We start from the raw sequence: 22410 nt of genomic DNA, 5'->3' as shown, positions 1-22410 counted from the left end.
TCGCAATCGATTGATTTTTTAACACACAGAAATGTCATTTTATTCGAAAGTAACACTTTTTATATGTTACTATCAAATCAACACACAAAATATGTTAAAAATAATCTCGACCATCACAAAAGAAATGTTGGAAAATTTTTATTTTTAACTTATGCGTGTGTAACTTTCTTTCAACACTTACAACATGTTGAAGTAACATATAAATAAGTGTAAAACGTTCGTTTTACACACGGATGTGTTGAGTTTGACGAATCCTTTTTTACTGTGTACAGGTGCAGTCTTTAACACGTTTTTTAAACCATACGAATTTATTAGCGATTGCAGTAAAAGTTTTTCAATGGTAATTTAAATATTTTTTACTTAATTAAACTCATGATTTTAATGTATTAATAAAAAAAAATTATTCGATATAAATAATATTATAAAACTTTGTTACTTATTATTAAAATGGTGACCGCTCTTTATATCTCAGCCAAAAACATCTGACTCAAAATATCTCATGTAAAATATCTTAGTCAATAATATCTCACTGCAAATAAATCTCACGACAAAAATGTATTAAGTTTGTATGTCTCGGGTTGATAATTCTCAAATATCGGATTAACCAAATTTTTTTATCTGTTTAAATCAAGAAATAGTATAATTATATTCATGACATTGTAGACGGCCGCATGTATATTCGGAATACAAAAATTCGTTATTGATTGATATTTTATAAATCTAAACATCGATGACTGAGTCGTTATATCTGTGATATATGTCACGTTAAATTTTTTAAATTAAACCGCCATTTTTCTTATAACGGTCACCATGTTTTTATAAGCCGACAGTTTTTACTACTGCCTCGCCCATGCCGCTGCTAGTACTCGTTAGAGAGAGTAGACAGTGAGAAAAAATCTAACAAGATAGACAAGGAGACAAAAATATCAGCCGACTTCGTGACAACTATCAATCGTATTTTTAATTTATTTATTATAATTTAACGAGAAGGATTTGAATAGAGATATTCAATAGAGTTATTTTCTATAATTATCTAGAGCTGGTGTAAAAATAATCAAGTCGATTAATTGATTCTTTCCAGAGTTATCGTGTTTACAAGAATATAAAAACGTACAGACCAGCGGCCAACACTGAAAATCTAAATTAAATTAAACTTTTTGACAGGACTATCAAAGTTTATCGAGTTAAATTAGCCCCATGTCAGTTTATTAGCATGCTTTCCTTATAATATCATCCTTATTACACCCTTTTAGCGCAATACATCAACTGTAAATACAATTTTAATGTCAGTGAATTAATAAAAAATCTTCAAGCGAGAGTAGAGCCTCAACAGTTCATATTCGAGGTTCATAAAACTTTAATTTTCACCATAGTTAAAAAAACCCTCACTTGTTTCATAAATATAAAACCAAATAAATGAAGAAAAATATTCAGTAACTAAATAATGAATAATAATATAAAATAAATTAATAAGATTATTTTTTGAAAGTCAAAATAATAGCTTCGATATTGCGCATTTTTGTTGAATAAACCTCTTTTTATAAACTTTTTTATGCTTCCTCAGCAGGCTCTTCGGTTATTTGTGGTTCCAATTACCCATTCTTGGTATAGCAAACTAGACAGTTAAAATTCCACCCCCGTTACTCTTTATACCCCCCGGCGTCACACAAGCGACCTCTAATACGGCGTCATAAAATATACCAGAGGGTTATGAAAATTAATTGCGTGCCAGCAAGTTTCTCGAGGTTTTCGTTAAGCAGTGCTCTATTTTTAGCCGTTGTTGTTGTTGTTGTTGTTGTTGTTGTTGCTGCTGCTTCTGTTTTTCCATTCTTACCTGTGTAACGTCTACTTTGCAATGTCTTGTGATGTATTGTTCAACAAAGTGGATTTAATTTAGTGCATAAAAGATGAACATGAAGAGTAAAAATAAGAGATTCGGAATAGAGTACAAAGTGGAAGGAGTGAGTATCGAGGAGACTGAAGATTGCAATCAACGAGAGGAGTAAAGTTGTATAATTAACAGAGAAATTGAATCGAGGCCGTTCAGATGACAAATCGATAATCAAGCTTTTAATGAGAAAGCTCTTACGTTTACTTTGTTTTAAACCCTTCTTTTTAATCGTTTATACGTCAGTAAAGTGTTAGTGCTTGACAATACTTATTAAAATAAACACTCTTGTGCTTTTCTACTAAAGCTTTAGTCTAGTATTTTTAATTCACGTTTTTTTTACTCTCGTCTATGCTTGTCTAGGTATTAAAAAACTGGAGAATAAATTTTTATTATGAGTGTTTTCCACAAAAGATTTTTTTTTTGTTTTTTAATCAAATTGTTTATTCTCTGCATTCAATTTACAGACTCAGACTCAGACTGGGGATTGTGTGAAATGCTGAGGTCTTTAATAATAAGTGCTTGTTGTATACTCCATTTTTTTCTTTTGTTCTTTTAAATAAAAAAAGTAAGTTATGTGTGCAGAAATTATTTTCCGAGTTTGCTGAGTCTCAAGATTTTATTTCTGCACTTGCTTCCGCTTTACACAGGCAAAGTGGTGACCCTGCTGAAATTTTAGTGGTTAGAGAGTTTCTGTTGAGGAGAGGGGCAGGGACTTTCTTTGGAATTTGTTGTTTAGGGTAGTCTATAGTCCACTGTAGTAAGTTGAGTGTCTTAAAGTAAATAAGGTTGAAGTTACCTCTGAGTGGATGTCGATGCGGATAAAGTGTGGGTTCATAAGATTAACGAGACTTCTTTTGGAAAAAAAAATTAAGTAAAATGATATTTTTTAAGAAAAAAAAAATTATTCTGCTCATGCTTGGGGCACAAGGGGCCCCCTCAAAAATTTGCCAGAAAAAATTTGATTTTGTCGTTATACCCGGGTCGAACAATTTGATCTGTTTTGAATCAAATAAAAATTCTGTTACTTCTATTCAATTTTACTTTTTATTTGTTTTTAATTAACATATGTGAAAATTAATCGAGTTTTGCCCGTACGATTCCATATTTAGACTATTTTCAGATGTGTTTTCAATAATTTTCGGTCTGGTTTTGGTCACCTCTAAATCAAAATCAGATTTTTACTGTCTATTATTCTTATTAATCTGTTTTTGATCGTCATTACACAGAGAAAAAACTGATTTTCTGAACTATGAAAAACATAGTTCAATGAAGCCTCAACTATTACCCTCAGTTCAGATAACTAATGTATAGTTGCAAAATGTAAGATGATATCGTAGTTTTTTTAACTGTGTTATAGTTCAATGAACAATGACAATAGCGAACGTAACTAAGTAAAAAATGGTATTCTCACTACAAAAAAATAATGAAGAAAAATCCTTAATTATATTCGTTGACGACTTAAATGATGCTAAATTAATGAAATTATAATCGTACAATTGCTGAAACATTTTTGGTTCTGCTGAAGTATAAGTCCTGAGAACTAATATTAAATAGTTACCACAACAAAACAAATTCTTAGTTAAAACTACTACTTTCAAATAGTTTCGGGCACTACGATATAGTTCAAGAAACTAGAAATATTAGTTAAGATGACTATTTTTTAATTTCCTCCCTTCTAGTTACCACAACCATGAACTTTTCTCTCAGTGTAGATTAAAAACAATTTAAAATTTTTACTAAAATTCAAAGACAGACCAATCACTGCAATTACAATCTAGTTAAGCTAAAATCGGATCAATGTTTTCGACCCGAGTATTTACATAAATTTAGGGGGGATTTCAAAAAGAGATATTTATTAAATTTCAGAACAATACCAAACACCTGAAACACGAAATTTGTCATGAAAATGCCACAGACCCGATGTTGTCGTATTTGTATAACATGACTCCCCAATTATCGTTAAAAAAATTTCAGTTATTATAGAAAAAAAACATAATTTGAGAAATTCAACCTGCAGACATCAAAAAATAATAATCTATTATCGAAAATGTCGCAGCCTGGCCTTTGTTACGAAAATTGCATATGCCCGATTTCGTATTATTTCTGAGGCGTGACTCCCCAATTATTGCTCCGAGTGATATAATTATTAGAAGAAACGTAATTTCAGAAACTTTGCATACAATCATCAAAAAATATTTTTAATTTATTCAGGTCTTGTTCGTTTTACTATCGTCTGATTTTTCCTTAATTACTTTTAGTTTTTCCAACTTCAAAGCTATCTGAATTACAGAATTGATTGAAGTAAGATATTACTAGCTCGAGTAATGAATAATGAGCGATAATAAATGGAACGTTTCTTCAACTCTAGTATTACTGAATATAAATTATTTGCAAGTGTAAGTTATCCTAAAGTTTTTAAAAAAACTTTTCAATTTCATCCGAAATTCAAATTAAATTTTTTTCTATCATCATAAATCTGAAATTATAAAAAAAAACTCAAACTTAAAATATTTTTTAGAAATACTTCAATTCAAAAATTATTTATTAATTTATTTTAAATCTGGAATCACAGCTAATCTTCTTTTCAGTTGTAATATTTAATCCTCACTCTCGAGTTCAATATCCATAAAATAAAAGAAAAAATAAATTATCAATTTAATCCCCTCGAAATCCATGAAAAAAAAAAAAAATATATTAGAATTGCGATTGCGCCGACTAAAGGCTATGCCATAATAAATAAAAAAAAAATATATAATGAATTAGAAATCGAGTTTCATTCAATGCCCATTTATTTTTTTCTTATTTATTTCACAAAAAAAAATTCGCTTCTATTCACAATTTCAATTAAATATTTTTTTGGCCATAGTTTGCTATCTCTGTTATATTTTATTTATAAAATATAGTTTTGTTTGAAACACTTAACAATGAAACGCAACTATTTTTTTTTATTAATATAACGATCTCGTAAATTGGCTATACGCACTTTTAATAACAATTTCGTAAATCTACAGCAGTTTCCTCTAGCAAACAAATATAAATAAAATACTAGCCTGCAAACTCGTTTATTTATCGTTCAATGAGGTCAACGTTATTGTGTAATAAAACAAAAATACCAATGGACAATAAAAAAAAAAAAAGCTCAACTCCCTGCCATAAGAATGGAATTGGAATAATGGATCGATAAAAAAAAATAATGATAATAAATAATTGTTTTAATATTTTTTGTTAAAGGTGCAACTGGTTTAAAGAATTTAAAAATAACTGTACCGTCAATGGTCCGTTCAGGCGATGCAGTAACTTTATCATGTATATACGATCTTCAGGGTCCTTTGTATACGATAAAATGGTACTTCAATGACCAAGAATTTTATCGTTTCGTTCCGAAAGCGATGCCAACTCAAAACAGTTATCCAGTACATGGTATGAAAGTCGATGTAAGTTTTTAAAATAATTTTATTTTTATAAAACTTTAGTTTCTATGAGAGAAACCACATTTTTTACGCATCTATAAATTTTTAAATTTAGAAACTACTAAACCAGGTTGAGGATAAATTTAATATTTCCTGAAAATGAACGTTAAAAATTTTGCCAACGAAAATATTAAATTTTTATTTAAATCTTAATATTGCTCTGTTTGATTACTAAATGTAGTACTCAGATAATTTCAATAAAAATATTTTTTTTTATGTAATTTTATCTTTTAGATTCTTTTTATGATGTACAATAAATGTATATCCCTCGGGGTTTTTATGATATTTGAGATACTACAGTAGTAAAGACAGTATTTTTTTTTATTGTTGATAAAAACGCAGTAATTCATATAATATGTTCTGATAAATATTTAAATTATATTTTTTTCTCTTTTAGTACCGAGTATATGAAATTTTTTACCTCTATATTTTTTTACAACAGAGGGATTTAGTAAATACTTCACTAAAATCTTTAGACTTTTTTTTCATATGAAAAAAAAATTATTTTTTAGATTTTTTATTGGTAACATTTATCCTTTTGCAGCCAGTTAGACATCGGTAAATAATTTTTCAACAGTGAGCGTTCAAAAAATTTCGCTACAAAATCATAGTTTGATGTATGAATATGAAACTCCTTTTATATATTATTTAACATACATATGCACTAAATATACATTAATAATTCATTTTTATATCCCAAATACTAGTACTATCATTTAGATCATTTAGATAATAAAAAATAGCTTAAAAATTTTGTATTTTCTTCTTATAAGAGATCATGCTATTGGAAATATTGCATCTAAAATATTATTCGTGTAAAAATACGAGGATTTCATTCAAAATCATTTTCTTATTCGGCTAAGAAAATTTCAAGCAAAAAATATAATAAAATTTTTTCCGGCTGAAAAGTGGCTACCGAAAAGCTCTGTTAGTGAACACAAGGCTGAAATTTAACTGAGACGGCCTAAAATGTTCGAAAAATTAAAAATTTTTCAAGTTCTATGACTTTATTAAAGAAAAAATATACTATAGCCGAAAATAGGCTGACTCAATTTATTGGCCAACTTTTGGCCTTTTCTACTAAAATTCTACGACTTTGGTGGAATTTCGGCCTTTTTGAACGAAATTCTATGGTTTTGAAGTATTTTCGGCCAGATTTAGCTTTTTCGGTCAAATATTTTGACTAGGGTAATCGAAGAAATCTGAGTTCAGCTCGAAATTTGTTAATCTTCTTTTTTGAAATAGTGTACATACATTGGAATTTTCTTCTATCACTTGAGGCGGGGGGAGGGGGGGGGTCGGCCTAAATCGTGAAAAAAACGCTTTTTTATGAATTTTTTTTAGGCGTATGGATTGAGCTAATTTATTAAAACCTTTTGAACATCATTAAGTATAGATTCAACATTAAGTAATTTTTTTATGCACAAGTATCCGCAAACAAGCCGGTGACGGAGCTTTTCCCAGAACGTTTTTAAAAAAAGATGATTTGCGGTGAGCAGTGTATCTCAGCTGGAAATTATCTGAAATAAAAAACCATTGAAATTTGGTCAAAGCATTATTGAATCCTCCCCCGGACGTTCCCTAAATATTTTTTTTTCATTTTTTAATGGTCATTTAAAGTAAAAACTGCTATTTTTTACAAAAATTTGCGCCGTTTTGGAGCTGGAAAACCCCTTTGATGTAAAAAAAAATTCTAAAACTCAACGTTGGGGGGAGGTATTTTATACGTAGAAAGTGTGTACTAAGTTTGAAATAAATCGGTAATGTAGTTTTTAAATAGCAGTGCTCACGGACTGTGCTGTTTTAATAAATTAGCTCAATCCATACGCCTAAAAAAAATTCATAAAAAAAAACGTTTTTTTCACGATTTAGTTCCCCCCCCCCCCCCGTTAAACTATTCTCCAATTAAGATATGAAATTAATAACATAATAGTTTTTATTGATTCGCTACTTAAGAAAATATTGTTTTCACAAAATTTCTTTCTTTTTTAATGATAAGCTGTGTGTTGTATTCAAAAAACAATATTCTGAGTTTGAAAAAATAATTTATCACATGACAATAATTATGTTGGCTTGTATAAATAACAAAAAAAATACCTCCCTGCCCTTTGCCTGTTCATACACATATATTTTCATCTCAATGGTTTTCCCATTTTAAGATCAAATACCCCCGACATTATTTTATATAAATAAAATAAAAAGTGTCATTTTGAGATCAATATAGCAGTTGAGTTATGATCGACCTTTTCATATATATCCCTTAAAACGAACTTTTGAAATTCCGTCCATAGAACCTTTTGAACTGGAGCCTCGACGTTTCTTCTTTTTTTTTTTTTTTTTTTTTTCAGCGGCGATACTTTTCTTTCGCCTTTATCCACGACGGCTTAGGATCTCTTTCTTGTTTCTCTGAAGGCTTTGAGACACAAAAATGAGACAAGTCGTCGTCCAAGAGACGAGTCGATCGTGTCCTTTGACATTCTTTGTTTTTTTTTTCTCTATTATTTTTTCTTTATCTAGACGTTTCAAAAGGAATTGAATAAAATTCTTGTTCTTAACTTTTTTATTTATTACATCCTTTATTTTTTTGTCTCCCCGATTAAATTTTACGTCCTTGCAGGTTACACGGCTATAACCTAACGCTTAATTGATACATTAATGTATTTATAATATTCTTATTAATAAAAAATATTTGTTTTATTCCCTCTCATGTCGAAAAATATCGACAAGTTTACAAAAAAGTCCGGGTCTATCTGCAAATTTCATAAATTAATTAATTTTAAATAGAATATTAATAGTACATGATGATAAATAAACAAGTAATAAAATAAACTTGTTAAAAAATAATTTGTTTTATCTGACACGAGTAACGAATGTTTTAATTAAATTCTCTTGTATAAATCCCACGGATTTATCTCTTGTTTTGGTCAATCAAAATTTAAATAAAAATCTCTTCGACAATTTCTCTCCTGTCATTGTTAAATATACATGTACACACATACATATATACACATATATATAGATATAGTTGAGTTGTCGTTCCACAGCTTGAACTTTAACATACTGCATACTCTAAAAGTACATAGATAACCAGCATTGTAAATTTAGGTCCTGTTTAAATGTACAAAGTGTCCAACATGTCGGGTCATTTCGCCGTCGTGTCGGCCTATGGGTTGTTACACTACCAAATAATCACATGAATTATTTTATAAAATATACATTAAACATAAAACAACACGTTTTACTTTCAGGATTTACGCGACTACTTAGCCACTACACTATTAAAAATTTTAATTTTAATTCGAAGCGAACTACTTATTTATATATTTTATTCTTACATAAAAATTATAACTGTATTTTATGTCATTTCAAATTGGTTATTTATTGTCAATCAGTCGATTGATTTTAAAGCTGATTGTTAATTGAAAAAAAAAAATTTTAATCAAAAATCCTTTTTTTCCATGCCTTGACTTTATTAAATTCACAACTGTCAAAAATTAAATAAGTTTTTAAAAAAACAATTGATACCGTATTTTATCAATTAAAAAAACCCTAACAACACATACTCAACCCTTCAGCACTCTACACGGTAAGAAATGCACGGCGTTCAACTCCATGCTGGTATGGTCTCAAGACAGATACTAAAATAGTATGTGAAATATTCCAAGACAGTACTGTAACTAGTCCCAGAAGTATGGCGTTATTTACTATACTGTATAGTACTGGATCTATTGTATTGCTCACACGTATGCATAGCATACTGAGACCCATACTACAATGCCGAGGGCACAATGCTACTAGTTTTTCCCGCCATAATTTCTGGCGTGTCAATCAATGTATACTATCGTATTACCACCAAAACTATATAGATGTCGTTAGACTAGGTTTATCGGCCAGAAGCAATGTGGCCTGACGGCCATACTGACATTGCAGCGTCCGCGACAACTATTGCCAATGTTACTATTCCCGCAATGGTTGAATCATCTATGCATACAATTTTATAACCTATAAAAATCTTCGATACCATACAGTATGGCGTTCACGCCCATACTGGCATAGTGATATCCGCAAAATATTTCTTACCGTGTAGCTATGAGATTTTCTCTCATGCTCATTAATAACTCAAATTTTCTTTTAAATTTCAAATGGAATGACTACGTGATTTTTTTTCGATCTGTCAAAAAATTAATATTACTTCAAATTTCAATACTATTATTTCAATCGTTTCAAACCATAGAAAAATAAAACAAATTTTATTAACTCCGTGAGATATTTGTTCATCGTTATAGTAAAGTAAAGGGTCAGAATTTAAGATATCGAGTCTGATCGGTGCAGTTCGGAGGTTTCCGTAGGGAGTGAACTTATGTTTGTTGATGTATATGTCGAGTGTATATAAACAGCTGTTATAAAGTTAACCTCAATCTAGTCGTTTTTAGTACTTAAACTTACATAAATAAAGATAAAAACAAGTTGATTGAGTAGTCATTTATACTGAATAATATTGATTGTTGAAGTGCATGTGCTGGTAGTTGATAATTTGAAAATTTTATGAAAATAATAGTCTTTAATTATTTGAATGTTAAGACGATAATATGAATCAAAGACTATAAGTCTAAGTATAAGACTATAACCCTACTCTTTGTATTTTATCTCTACTACTTGTATTGTTATCCAAAATTAGAATTTTGTTAATTATAAAAATATACTAACACTGCAATACTATTAAAAAGTTAATATAAGACTACATTTTATTAATTTTAAGGCATGTGAAAGTACTGATTAGTTAATTATTTTCAAGTTTAAATATTGTTTTGTGTTATTTAAAAAAATTTAATTTAACGTAAATGAATGGGAACCAATTATTATTCTTAAAGAAGTTGGTATTTTTTTTAAAAAGAAATTCATCTTTTTTCGGACTTTTCAAATTAAAGGGGCTATAAGCATGCGTGTGTATGCACATAAGGCGTGAGAGTTTTTCTCATCGCAAAAGTAATGATATTCAACCGTTTCACGAGGGTGCTGAAGGGTAAGCTAGTGCCCTTGTGCAAGTCCCATAGTTACTAGTGTCTCCTCCTACGTATGCGCCTTGCGCAAGATTTTGTAGTTAGGATCTGACTTAAAAATTGTGCGTGACTTGCTCATGGAATTGTAGGCCAGAATATTGAAGATATTTTAACATGGTGCGGCTAAAAGTTTCTGAAACATTTATTGCCCAAGAAACTTGCAGCAGATTCTTGCGCATGGGTTGCTCAAGATCTGTTCAAGACGCGCGATACTTCCATACCATTTCTTCCCCCACCAGTTTTAACTTGAGCAGATCTTGAGCAAGCCGTGCGCAAAGTAAATTCGACAGACTTCTGGAGCTAATTTTTTCCTAGAATTGAATAATAACTTCACCGAAATTCTTATGTAAGGCTAGCTATAAGACAGGCAATTCAAATCTGACCCAAATATCTGTAGCAAGACCCATAGGCGAACAGTCACACTAGCAACTATTGAACTTGAGAGCAGATTTGTGCAAGCCTTGAAAAAATTCTATACGGGTAGTTTGCTCCAAATTGAGACAAAAATTTTCAACAGTTCATATTTTAAAATATCATTATGAGAGGTTACTCCTAAACTTTCTTAACTGCGTGAAAAATTGATATCTATACAAAACTCTCAATTTTTATTAAATTTCACTTACAATAGTTTTAAAAATTTAAAAAAAAATTCAACAGTGTATGTTTTACTATAAACCTATACTTAAATTTTATCGATAAAAATATAAAAGACCTCAAACCAACCGACCGAGTATACACGAAACATAAAAATCGTTGTGATAGATTCAGCCAAAGCGAATCACGTTGGATAGTTCGATGCATTGCATACAAATGTCTCTGGCGAAAAGACGATTTAGATGTTAAAGTCGGAGAAAATGTTGTAAATAAGGTTAAAGTGATGATAAAAAATACATCGAACGATGTAGTAGTAGTAGTATGCTACGAAAATTGCAAGAATAAGGAAATAGAGTTGATAAGAAAAGTAAACGTAAGAATAAGATATAAAAGAGTTTTAAATTTTTTACTGTTAGATCTCGACCTCAGATGAGAATGGCGTCACGCTCATCAACGTCTCGAGGGAGCTGACGGGACTTTACAAATGTGAAGTATCTGAAGACTTACCAACGTATCACACAGCCATGAAGGAACAGCAAATGCAAGTGGTTGGTAAGTATCATATAAATATTTTAAAATGTCCTTCTAGGGAACTCAGCTCTTACCATTATCTAGAAGACAATGTTCTTTTATACATTTATAACCCAACTCAATTTGTAAGATCGCGAGTCTGGCTCAATGCCAACGGTAACAGATCCTGACGTACCTGCAACCAGCTCCCATCACATAAATTATTACTAGTATCATCTATTACAATAATTATAAAGGTATTTCAATAATATAATTAACAGAAGCCCCAGATACGGATCCAGTGATACTTGTAGATAAGCATCGGGTCGAACCGAACGAGATACTAAAGGCAAACTGTACATCAGGAGCATCACATCCTGCGCCAAATGTCACGTGGACCCTCAACGGAGCAGCAGTAAGTACTCACTACTACTACGTGACTTTTTTATATAATTTAAACTCCCTTTTATACTTTTACTTAAACTTTACACTCAAGACGCTTCTTTGGCATTAGATCTCTGGTCTCTCTGTCCGAGATGTGGATCAAAACCAGCATGGCTATAAATTTTTTACAGTCGAGATCCTCCTTCAATTTATCCACTCGTAAATTTCCGTCCTGTTTTACGTTTATGTTACGTTGTATGTCTATATATATTTTTTTTTATTACTGTCGTTAATTATTTTTTTTAACCAAGATTAAATAATTGGTGAGCAGAATAGAGACGAATGGAATTTTCACTAAGACAGATGATATGTAAAAAGTAGGGCTATGCAAATAATTCGAAAATTGACGAACAATTCGAAAAGTAATGAATGATTCAAAAATTGGCGATTACTTTGAAAATTGACGAATAATTCAGAAATTGACGAATAGTTTGAAAATTAACAAATAATTCGAAAAGTTATGGATGATTCAAAATTGCCGATGAATTAGAAAATTGACGAATAACTCGAGAATTGACAAATAGTTCGAAAACTTATGGCCATCCGGATGATTCAAAAATTCGAATTTCGAATCAAATAGTGAAATTCGATACGAGTATGATCCGCACACCCCTAGTAAAAGGTCTTATTTTTATTTTATATATATAATAATTTGGCTAGATGCGCTACACTAGTCAGACAGTTGCTAAGAAAGCACTTGGTCTGGTATATATTTATGTAGATATATGTTGCTAAATGTACGTGCTGGGAGTTACTTACGCCCACGGTTTTCAGAGTCTAGGCCATAAGAATGGATCGACTAGTGTCATTTTATTTCTTTTTCTTCTATATTGTCTTATTCGTTTTATCTTCACCTACCTCAATACATTTTATGTTACGTCTGATCGTATGTCGTGCATCCCATGAGAATTCATTCTTTCAGTATTCTTATAGTGCTACATATATAAGTAACAAGACATTTACATCGACATTATTTACGACAAAGTATTTCAAGAATAAAGTATCGGTTGTAAAAAAAAAAAGAGACCAATAGTTTTTATTATATTGACCATTAATCTAATTCAATACCCAGGGTTATATTAATGACAATAAAATTTAATTATTTAGAAAGTTTACATGAATTTTTTTGTTTTTTATTATCAATGGATTCCTGTACCGTTTTATGAGGAGTTTTTGATCGTTTTGAGAATTTTCAAAAAAAATTTCTGTGACGGATAGTAGTGAATTTTTCGATAGAATGTAATTTTTTTTTTCTTTTTCGATGCAAGTAAAAATTAAATAGTATCGGATGTTTTTTGACGCATCAATATTCGATATTTTTATCAACTGAAAATTAGCCAAGTTTTAAATGTAAAATATGAATATAACAAAAATTTTACCTCAACACTTTTTTTTCACAATAAAGTACAAGAGTTTTACAGTAAACTTTTAATTGGATCATTATTTTTGAATGCATGATAAACTAATTTTACCGCGATAAATTTACACTGAAAGTTAACAAAAAAAAAAAAAAAACATAATTTTCGCTCTTTTACGATAAATTAAATATTTTATTTTTCAGTAGTTATGTAAAATTCAGGCGGATCCTGATTGTCACGATAATTTTTTATAAAAAACATCCCTGCCTATAATCGTCTTATGATTTTCAATTGTAATCCTCGATAAATTCGTTACAAATAAGTAAAATGATAACAAAGCTTACTAACGAGAAGATTAATTTTTTTTTTCAAATTTTACGCTCTTTGAATCTAACGATTATTTATTTACAAATTAATGAAGTGCATTTTAATCACCAGTAACTTTTCATAAGTTACTTATAATCAACACAAAAAAACTTTTTCCAATAAATAAAAAAGTATAAGTTAATTAAAAAAAATATATATATAAAAAAACATGTTTTGAGTTTCGGTATAATGTGATAATTATCGAAATGATAATTAAATCTAATTACAATAGTCAATTATATCGAATCCCGAATATTCCGTGTTCATTGATTTCAATAAATAAATTTTCCTAGGGTATTGTAATAACATTCGGTGGTAAATTCAACAAATAATATAGTCATACTGGATGCAAATATAACCAGTAATACCGCAATCATATAGTATCATTGAAAATGTGTAGTTATCAGTAGAGTCACTGGTTTGTAAAATAACGATCTAAATCTACCGCAATTATTTATATTTAATACTTTAATATTTACCTTTTGGTCTCATAAATATTAATCAGTTAATTTTTACTTTGTTTGGTTTGAATTTGGGTTATGTATATACATATACATAATTGATTACGAAAACATGAGTGAAGTTACGAGTAGACAACAAGAGGGTAAAAAAAATATTGAAATAAATTAAGAAGCTTCTAAAGTTTAACAGCAGTAGTAAGTAGTAGAAATACTTTGTGAACTGTATAATGTATAGCATAAAGGAAGACTCTTTTAGTTAAAAGTAGTAGGAGTTACCGGTACGGTGGTGGAACGAACTACTAGAGTACTAGTCGCTTGAGTAATATTTACTTGCGGTTTAAGACGAGGTAAAGAGAAAAGTAAAGTTTAAAATAGTGTAAAAAAAGATAAGGTTAATTGTAAATAGTTAAATATTTAAGAGTGACCTGGAAAACACAAACGACCAATCGATTTTGTCATTAATCAGCTTGTCAATTTATTGTATAAGCAAATTTATTTTTAATTTAAATAATGAAAGTTTAATTTTTGCATTGACTATTTATTAATTACTAGCTGATCTGTGGAAGTATTCTAGTAGCAATACTTTTTGATTGGCGTAGAGTTAAGTGCACAGAAAAGAGGATTTCTTAACACAATAAAATTTTCGTTTTCAATTCATGATGCAAAAAATTTCTTAGGGCAAGTACAAAATTTCCTTGAGGCGAATGAAAATTTTTGCGCCGAAAAATCTTTTTTTTCTGTGGATATAAAAAAATGTTTTAGCCAATTTTTGGATAGTTTGATAGGTAGGAGACCCAGTAACCAATTAGAGATCTAGTACCCCATCACTCATGTATTTGTATATCTATATTTACTAAATTTTACTAAATATATCTTTACGAATGCGTGAAGTGATCGAGTGCTAGTTTCCTGATCGGGCACTATTTTTAAATATAGTGAAACCTAAACTTACAATTAACTTTCTCAATAAGACAATTTATAGATAAATTGAGAAAAATATAGATAGCCCCAACTGGGAATCGAACCCAGACTAGGTTTTTTACCTTACTATAAATTTTTTTTTTCCACCGGCGGACAAAACGGTCCACCCGAAAAAAAAGTAAAAATTTTTTTTTTATCCAAAACAAGTTCCTATAATACAATTGTTTATGTCTCGTCTAAATGAAATAAGAGATTTGTAATACTTAGAAAACAAAGACACCGAAAAAAAGCAAAATTATCCAAGATAAACAACTTATGTAAAATTTGAAAAGACAGATGGACACCATATGTACTTTTTTATGACCAACAATCCATTTAGTCCACAGAAAAATTAAAAAAAAAATTTGAAAAAAACTTTTGGGACACTCAAAATTATGCAAAAAAAAACAAACAATTTTGGGAAAAAGCAAACAATTTACCAAAATTTTCGAGTGGTCCGTTTTACCCGCCCTTCCTATATAGACATATGTACATACATATATATATATAAAGTGGAAATTCTCCCATATAGTCACGGGCTTTGTTTGAAATGATCGAACTATCAGTTAATTCTATTTATCGAGAATTGCAATGGCGATTTAATATTAAACTGCCTACACGGTTTATAATCACTAGCTAGTAAATAAATAGAGGTATATTCGAACATATATTTCCATACATGTATAAATATAGACATTGCAATGAATATATGAGAATAAATCGAGTAAAAAATGATAATCGTGGTATTACAGTGAGTAAATCTACAGATTTACTAACTGTAATACACTTGATACAAATTTAAATCCGGTTTATATTATTTTTATTCTCAAAAAGTTATATTTTTATAACATTAATTTGTATTCGTATCATTTTTATACCTCGTACTTTTTATTTCACTGTTTTTCCCTCTGGGTAGTTGGATACAAGATCTCGTGCGATGTTTATTAATTTTATTCAACATAATTAACATTCAGCGAGAGCTTTTTGTACCTACTTTAATCACATTATATAAATACTGGGATTTTATACGCTTTATATATTTTATAGTGATAAATTAGTCCGGAGTTTTAATTTATGTTAAGTGGAAATTCGCAGCAAATTTGTTTGTCATTTGCGATGCGGTTTCAACTGAGTATATTTGTGTGCTCTATATTATTTGTGCGATGGTTAATTACATATATGATATTGAGTTGTAGGAAGACATTTGTCGGAAAAGCAAAGCAGCAAATGAGTTTTTTTAATTGAATTTTTTTTTTGTGATTAAAAATTTATAGAATTTAACTGATTGATTTACTTGTTGCAATAAATTAATTACACTGTAAAATATCGGGAGTGATTACGGATTTTATTTATATCCGAATTCACTCCCCCACCCGAAGTTTCGGAGTTTCTCAAAAAAATCACTCCGCATACGGAGTAAATAAGGAGTTTGTTATTCCATCAGGGTGATTTGAATTTTATTTCAATTCGCATTCACTCCGATTTGGAGTTTTAACATTAACTGATTCAATCAGTGATATACTTGGGACTATTTATGCTAATTCATTTTAAGAGAGTTGAGTTGTTATTTTGATTCTACAATCTCTCAATCAATAATATAATATTTATCAAAGGATCTTACTCTACAAAACGACATTTATCAATTAAAAGAACATAATAATTTTTCGAAAATTTAATTTAAAATATATATTGTCATTATTAAATATAAATTGTCCAAATGACGATAAAATAATTTGAAATTAACGGTACAAAACACATCCATGTTTTTCATATAGGGGAGGGTGGGGCAGAGCGGCCCCCCTAAGCCAATTATTATTTTTTGTGGCTTTCAACCATAAGATCACTTTACTTTTGTCCTATTTCGAACAAATTTATGGACATTTTGCCAAAATTCTGAAAAAAATTTTTTTTTTTTTGTGGGGCAGAGCGGCCCCCTCCAAAAAGTGACAAAAAAAATTTTTTTTTTCGTTTTTTTTTTTTTTAAATTGTTTTCATCATTAAGAATGTATTTCTTTCTCTTGACAACTATTTTTGGTTTTATATTACTCGAAAAAAATTTTTTAAAGCGTAAAAAATCGTTCACTCTCGATTACCTTAATTACTAATTGTTATTTAATAAAAAAAAAAATCAATTCTATAATTTTACTTTATTTCAAAAATTTATCAACTAAAAAAAAAAATTTAATTTTTATAAATTTTTAGTGACCAAATTTGCCTCTTACATAGAGAAACGGCCGAAAAATATGAAAAAATAATTTTTTCGGAAGTTTCGGCTGGTCCATTTTGCCCCAGGTGTTATGCGTAGGGCTAGAAATGTGGAATTATAATCATTTTTTTTTAATTTGACGATAAAAATATGAAAAAATCACTTTTTCAAAATTTTGGGCTTGTCCATTTTGCCCCAAATGTCATGCGTAGGGGTAAAAATGCGCAAACATATCGGATTTATAGTAATTAGTCGAAAAAAAAAAAATTTTTTTTTTGGTCAAAATTTCAGGGGGGCCGCTCTGCCCCATGGGGGCCGCTCTGCCCCACCCTCCCCTATAATTAATTTGCGGTTACTCCACAGTGAATTAATGCGATCTAGTTATTTATGGCGTTAATTATTAAAATTAAATATCTTGATGAAATACAGTAACCTATCGTGAATTATGATAAAGTGATAATTCATTAACATTTAATATTCATGTAGTAAATATCAATTTATATATTTTCAATAATACAGTTTATGGCTAAAAAAGAAGTATTTAAATTACAAATGATATAAATTCCTTGACCCGAATTAAATTAAATTAAACTTTTTACAATCGTGACAATTTGACATTTAATTAAATAGTTTAAGATCTGGTATTTTCCATTTTATGGAAAATAAAATATAATTTTATTTTTATTTGACTTATAAAACTGTTTGAAGGTTACATAAATTAATAAAAATAAATTTTTAATTGTGTTCCTTCATAAAATTATTTTTTTTCTCATGTAGATTTAGTTTTATTATAAAAGCTAACCCATGTAATCCATTTTTCATTAAGGATTAATCTCAATTTATTTCCCTGTTTCCATTTATTTATGTAGATTTTTTTTTCTTTGAAAAAATTTACGACAGGCTCCTACAAGATTTTCAAATTTCATTTTCTATTAATTAATTAATTTTTTTTAACTTCCCGCTAAGAAAATCGATGATTTTCGAAAAATTTGGGAAGTTATTGTTTTCATCCCGATTTTCGAAAATCGAGTTTTCATCAGATGTCGACGTTTTAAAGTCCTAGGAAGCTATTCTGACTATTTCCAGATTGATGTCCGAGTGTCTGTATGTATGTGTGTTTGTGTGTGCGTATATGTGAGTGAGTGTATGTATGTATGTATGTATGTGAACTCTTTGTAACTTTTTAACTAATGAACCGATTTGGATGGCTAAGGCAGCAATCGAAAGAGCTTGTTGGCCATCAACTTTCCTGAAAATTTCAGATCATTTGATCAAGTAGACTCGAAAATATTGGCGAATTACGAAAAAAAAAAAATTTGTTTTCAGTTTTTCATTGATTTCTCAGAAACGAGTTGAACTATCGACTTCAAAATCTTTTCAGCCTAGAACTTCATAAAACGCGTCGATTGCCACCTTATCCATTTCAATCGGTTAATTCGTTCGCGAGATATTGTGGGAGAAAGAAAAGCTCAAAAACGGTTTTTTCCAAAAACAATGACATACAAAAGTATTTTTGAGCTCGAAGAGCTCAAAAATGTATCCACAACAATGTTTTCGAGCTCCTTGAGCTCAAGGAGCTCGAAAACAGCGGGAAGTTTTAGGGCTGGCCCGCAGGGTCAACCGATAGACAGATTTTTTATTTTGTTATACATAGAGTCCGTTTTTAAAAATGACAGTGCGATTGTTAAATTTTATGTTCATAAAATTTTACTTTTTTTTCTTTTGTACAAACTTCCGTTTGCATTTGTCGCAAAATCTGTCTTCTAAAATAAATAAAATGTAAAAATTAAAAATTTTGAAATAAAGTGTAAAAAAAGTTTGATCAATAATTACTAACCGAATATGGAGATAAGTTATTAAAAATATATCAACAGAAGATTAAAAATTAATTCGGAGAAGTTTCCATCGATTTTAAGATTTTCTGCTTCTAAGTAAAGTAGGTTTAAAAAGTTTATGCTCTGTTTAATTAATCCACTTGAAATCTTAAAAATAAAAAAAAAAAACGTTTTATCCCTTAATATAAAATTCTAATTTTTATTTTGTAAAATAAATGTTTGAAAAAATGTAAGTTTTAAAACTACTGATTTTTCAAAAAATTAAAAAAAAATTTATTTTTACAAAATTACCTCTTACACGGAAAAAAAAATGGCAACTCTCTGGGATAGTACTGAGTACTTTTTGTAAAAAAAAATTTTCAGCCAGTACTGTATGCTATCTAGACTGTATCCACTACTTTCTGGATAGAACATAGTTCTATATCTACTCCAGGACAGTAGTAATTTTTTTTGTACAGAAAGTACTTTACTATCCCAGAGAGTAGTCACTACTATTTTGTTTTTCCGTGTAGTTCAATTACAATTACTATCTTTGCTTAAGTTAATACTTCAAAATATTCCGACAAATATTTTTTCAAATTTATCTTTTTGTTTTTTAAAGATGCCTCGTTTCAACCAAAAAAAAAATTTTATAAAAAAAAACTCATTTTTTTTTACCGTCTCCATTTTACCCTACTCTTCTCAACTTAAAAAATATTTCCCCAAAAATAAATTAATTAAGTTTCGAAGTTTTAAAAAAAAATCACTCCGCACACAGTAAGAAAACTAATCGTCAAAGTGTAAAAAAAAAGCGTATGTTAAAAATTCTGTGTTGAATTTTTAACACTTTTGTGTGTCAATTTAACACACAGTATTTACCTTGTTTTAACTATCGTAATCGATTGATTTTTTAACACACAAAAATGTTATTTTATCGAAAGTAACACTTTTTACATGATACTGTCAAATCAACACCCAAAATATCTTAAAAAAATTGTCGACCATTGCAAAAGAATTTTTGGAAAATTTTTACTTTCAACATATACGTGCGTAACTTTTTTTAACACTCACAACATGTTAAAATAACACATAAATAAGTGTAAAACGTTCGTTTTACACACGATATGTGTTGATTTGACGGATTCTTTTTTATTGTGCATACGAAGTGAACATAGGGTTCGTTTTTTCAGCGGAGTGATTTCGGAATGGTCTGGTTTTATTTAAAACCGCATTCACTCTGATTCGGAGTTTTAATATTTAAATAAACATCTCTTCGGAGTGAATTTTACTTCGAGGGGATTAAATAAATAAACAATCATTCGGTCCGCATTAACTCCGGTTTTAATCCGCGTTCACTCCCCAAATTTTTTCAGCATATTTACTTCAAAATTCACGAAGCCACCAGTTAAAACAATGAATCTGAGCATCATCTCATATTTTGAGAACAATGAAATCTATATACATCTGTACATCCATAGATTATTTTGCTTGTTAAATACAGATGAACAGGTAATCTCTGGCATTACCTAAAGCAACCAAACACTGAAACGCCTGTCGATTACTCCGCATTATTATAGAACGTTGCTTTCCACAGTTTAATCCATCCTCACTCAGTTCATTTATTATTCATCCAATCCTCTCTTCTCCATTTAAAAGCTTTCGCTTACTGTTGACATTATTTTACGCCGCTTATCTCAATAATAATAATAAGAAAAAAAAATCTTAATCCAAGAAAATAAACTTAATTTCAAATCAAACATACATTTAATTTAATCCCTCCACAAAAATCACTTTACTCCAAAAAAAAGTCTTTTCTTCAGTAAAAATAAATTTATATTTTATGGTTTTCATCTCAATAATCTTACTCTTGTTCATAAATCACATTGATCTGTCCAAGGGTTTCTTTTTTAAATTTAAAATAACATAAAATATAAAAAAATATTTGCATTGAAGATAAAAGTCTTATACATTGATATAAATATGTATATATATATGTTACTTTAGTCGAGCATAAGGAAGAAAAAAAAACCGAGATTCAGAGAGGATCCGCAGAGGAAAACAGATTTTACGACTCACTCTTTGGATGGCAAACCTCTTTCTTCATATTTTTTCTCACTCACTCACTCATTCTATCTCTTATTCATGTTTATATATCACAGATAAGAGGCTCCACAGATTCTATTGTTCGCCTCCTCTACAAGTACCTTCGCTATCCGCATCTACATATGCCATGTACTAAGTAGACATAACAGCAAAAAAAAATATAAAAAATAGTGAAGCATTCAGTTCGTGGCAGATTACATCCCTCGATATGATCAATAAGACTTTTATCGGCGCGATAAATCCCATTTAAAATCATTTTATCTCTTGTATCTTTCTGTTCCGACTCATTCTTCTTCTATGTTTTCTTTATTCATTTTAAAATGGGAAGAAGCATAAGAAAAAAAAATGATATTCGCTCGGATAAATTCGTTAAGTAGATTGATAAGATATTACTGCGTTTATAAATATATATTATCTTGTATTCTGCGAAGAGGAATTTTAAAAAATATAATAAAACGTAAAATGAAGGAAAAAAAAAGTAAACCGGATATAAGGTTGATGTCGTGCCAAACTCCAAGCAATCCGACGTGCAGTCCAATAAAATAAACTTTCAATATTATTTCCACGAATTCGGCGATTCCTTTCCACTTTAGTTGACAAATTTTATTTTATCCTTTTCGCGGGATTATTTTTTTACCGTAGTCATGGAAACCTTTTAAATGGAAACGAAAAACAAAAAATAAAAAACGGGAATAAAAAAAACAAGAAACAACAAAGATACTATTCACACTTGGGAGTGAATTTTTCTACAGGAGTCAGAGTTGACGAACAAAGGGGTGAATTCTTTTGTCACTTCCTGCACACTCTTGCCTTCATTTATCTCGAGGAAAACAAAAATGAAAGAATAGTAATAAAAGAACCGAGTAAAAGCTCGCTCGCGTTCGACTTGTCCGACTCGTGAAATGTCGTAATGCAGCCATCTGCACCGCGACATTTTAGCAAAAAGATTCTGCCTAGGAAAAAAAAAAAAGAAAGAAATACGTAACTAAAGAAAGAAAGGGGTAGAATAATTCCCGTTCCCTGGCGAGTTATCTTCGTACGCAGACAAAGGTGTTGACAGCGGGAATCAAAAGCGAGTGGAAGAATACACGAAAGGACGAGGAGAATATCACCCGAGTGTTGAGTAAATTTAAACGGAAACAGTAACCGATAGCGTAGAAACGACCTCACGCT

The 22410-nt window shown here is 29.7% G+C and overlaps 1 protein-coding gene across 3 annotated transcripts in view; it reads left to right on the top strand.

The window, feature by feature from the left end:
* LOC130677794 (uncharacterized) overlaps positions 1–22410 on the top strand; it is a 211547-nt gene that overhangs the window by 173645 nt on the left and 15492 nt on the right. For all 3 annotated transcript variants that reach the window (XM_057484660.1, XM_057484659.1, XM_057484661.1), the window contains 3 exons: positions 5123–5325; positions 11432–11567; positions 11807–11940. In XM_057484660.1, the coding sequence (XP_057340643.1) occupies positions 5123–5325; positions 11432–11567; positions 11807–11940 (473 nt within the window). The remainder of the gene's footprint in view (positions 1–5122; positions 5326–11431; positions 11568–11806; positions 11941–22410) is intronic.

This window comes from Microplitis mediator, chromosome 11 (genome assembly GCF_029852145.1).
Source record: "Microplitis mediator isolate UGA2020A chromosome 11, iyMicMedi2.1, whole genome shotgun sequence".
NCBI classification, from domain to species: Eukaryota; Metazoa; Arthropoda; class Insecta; order Hymenoptera; family Braconidae; genus Microplitis; species Microplitis mediator.
The sequence above is the reverse complement of the archived record's forward strand: the minus strand, read 5'-3'. Positions and strand labels throughout refer to the sequence as shown.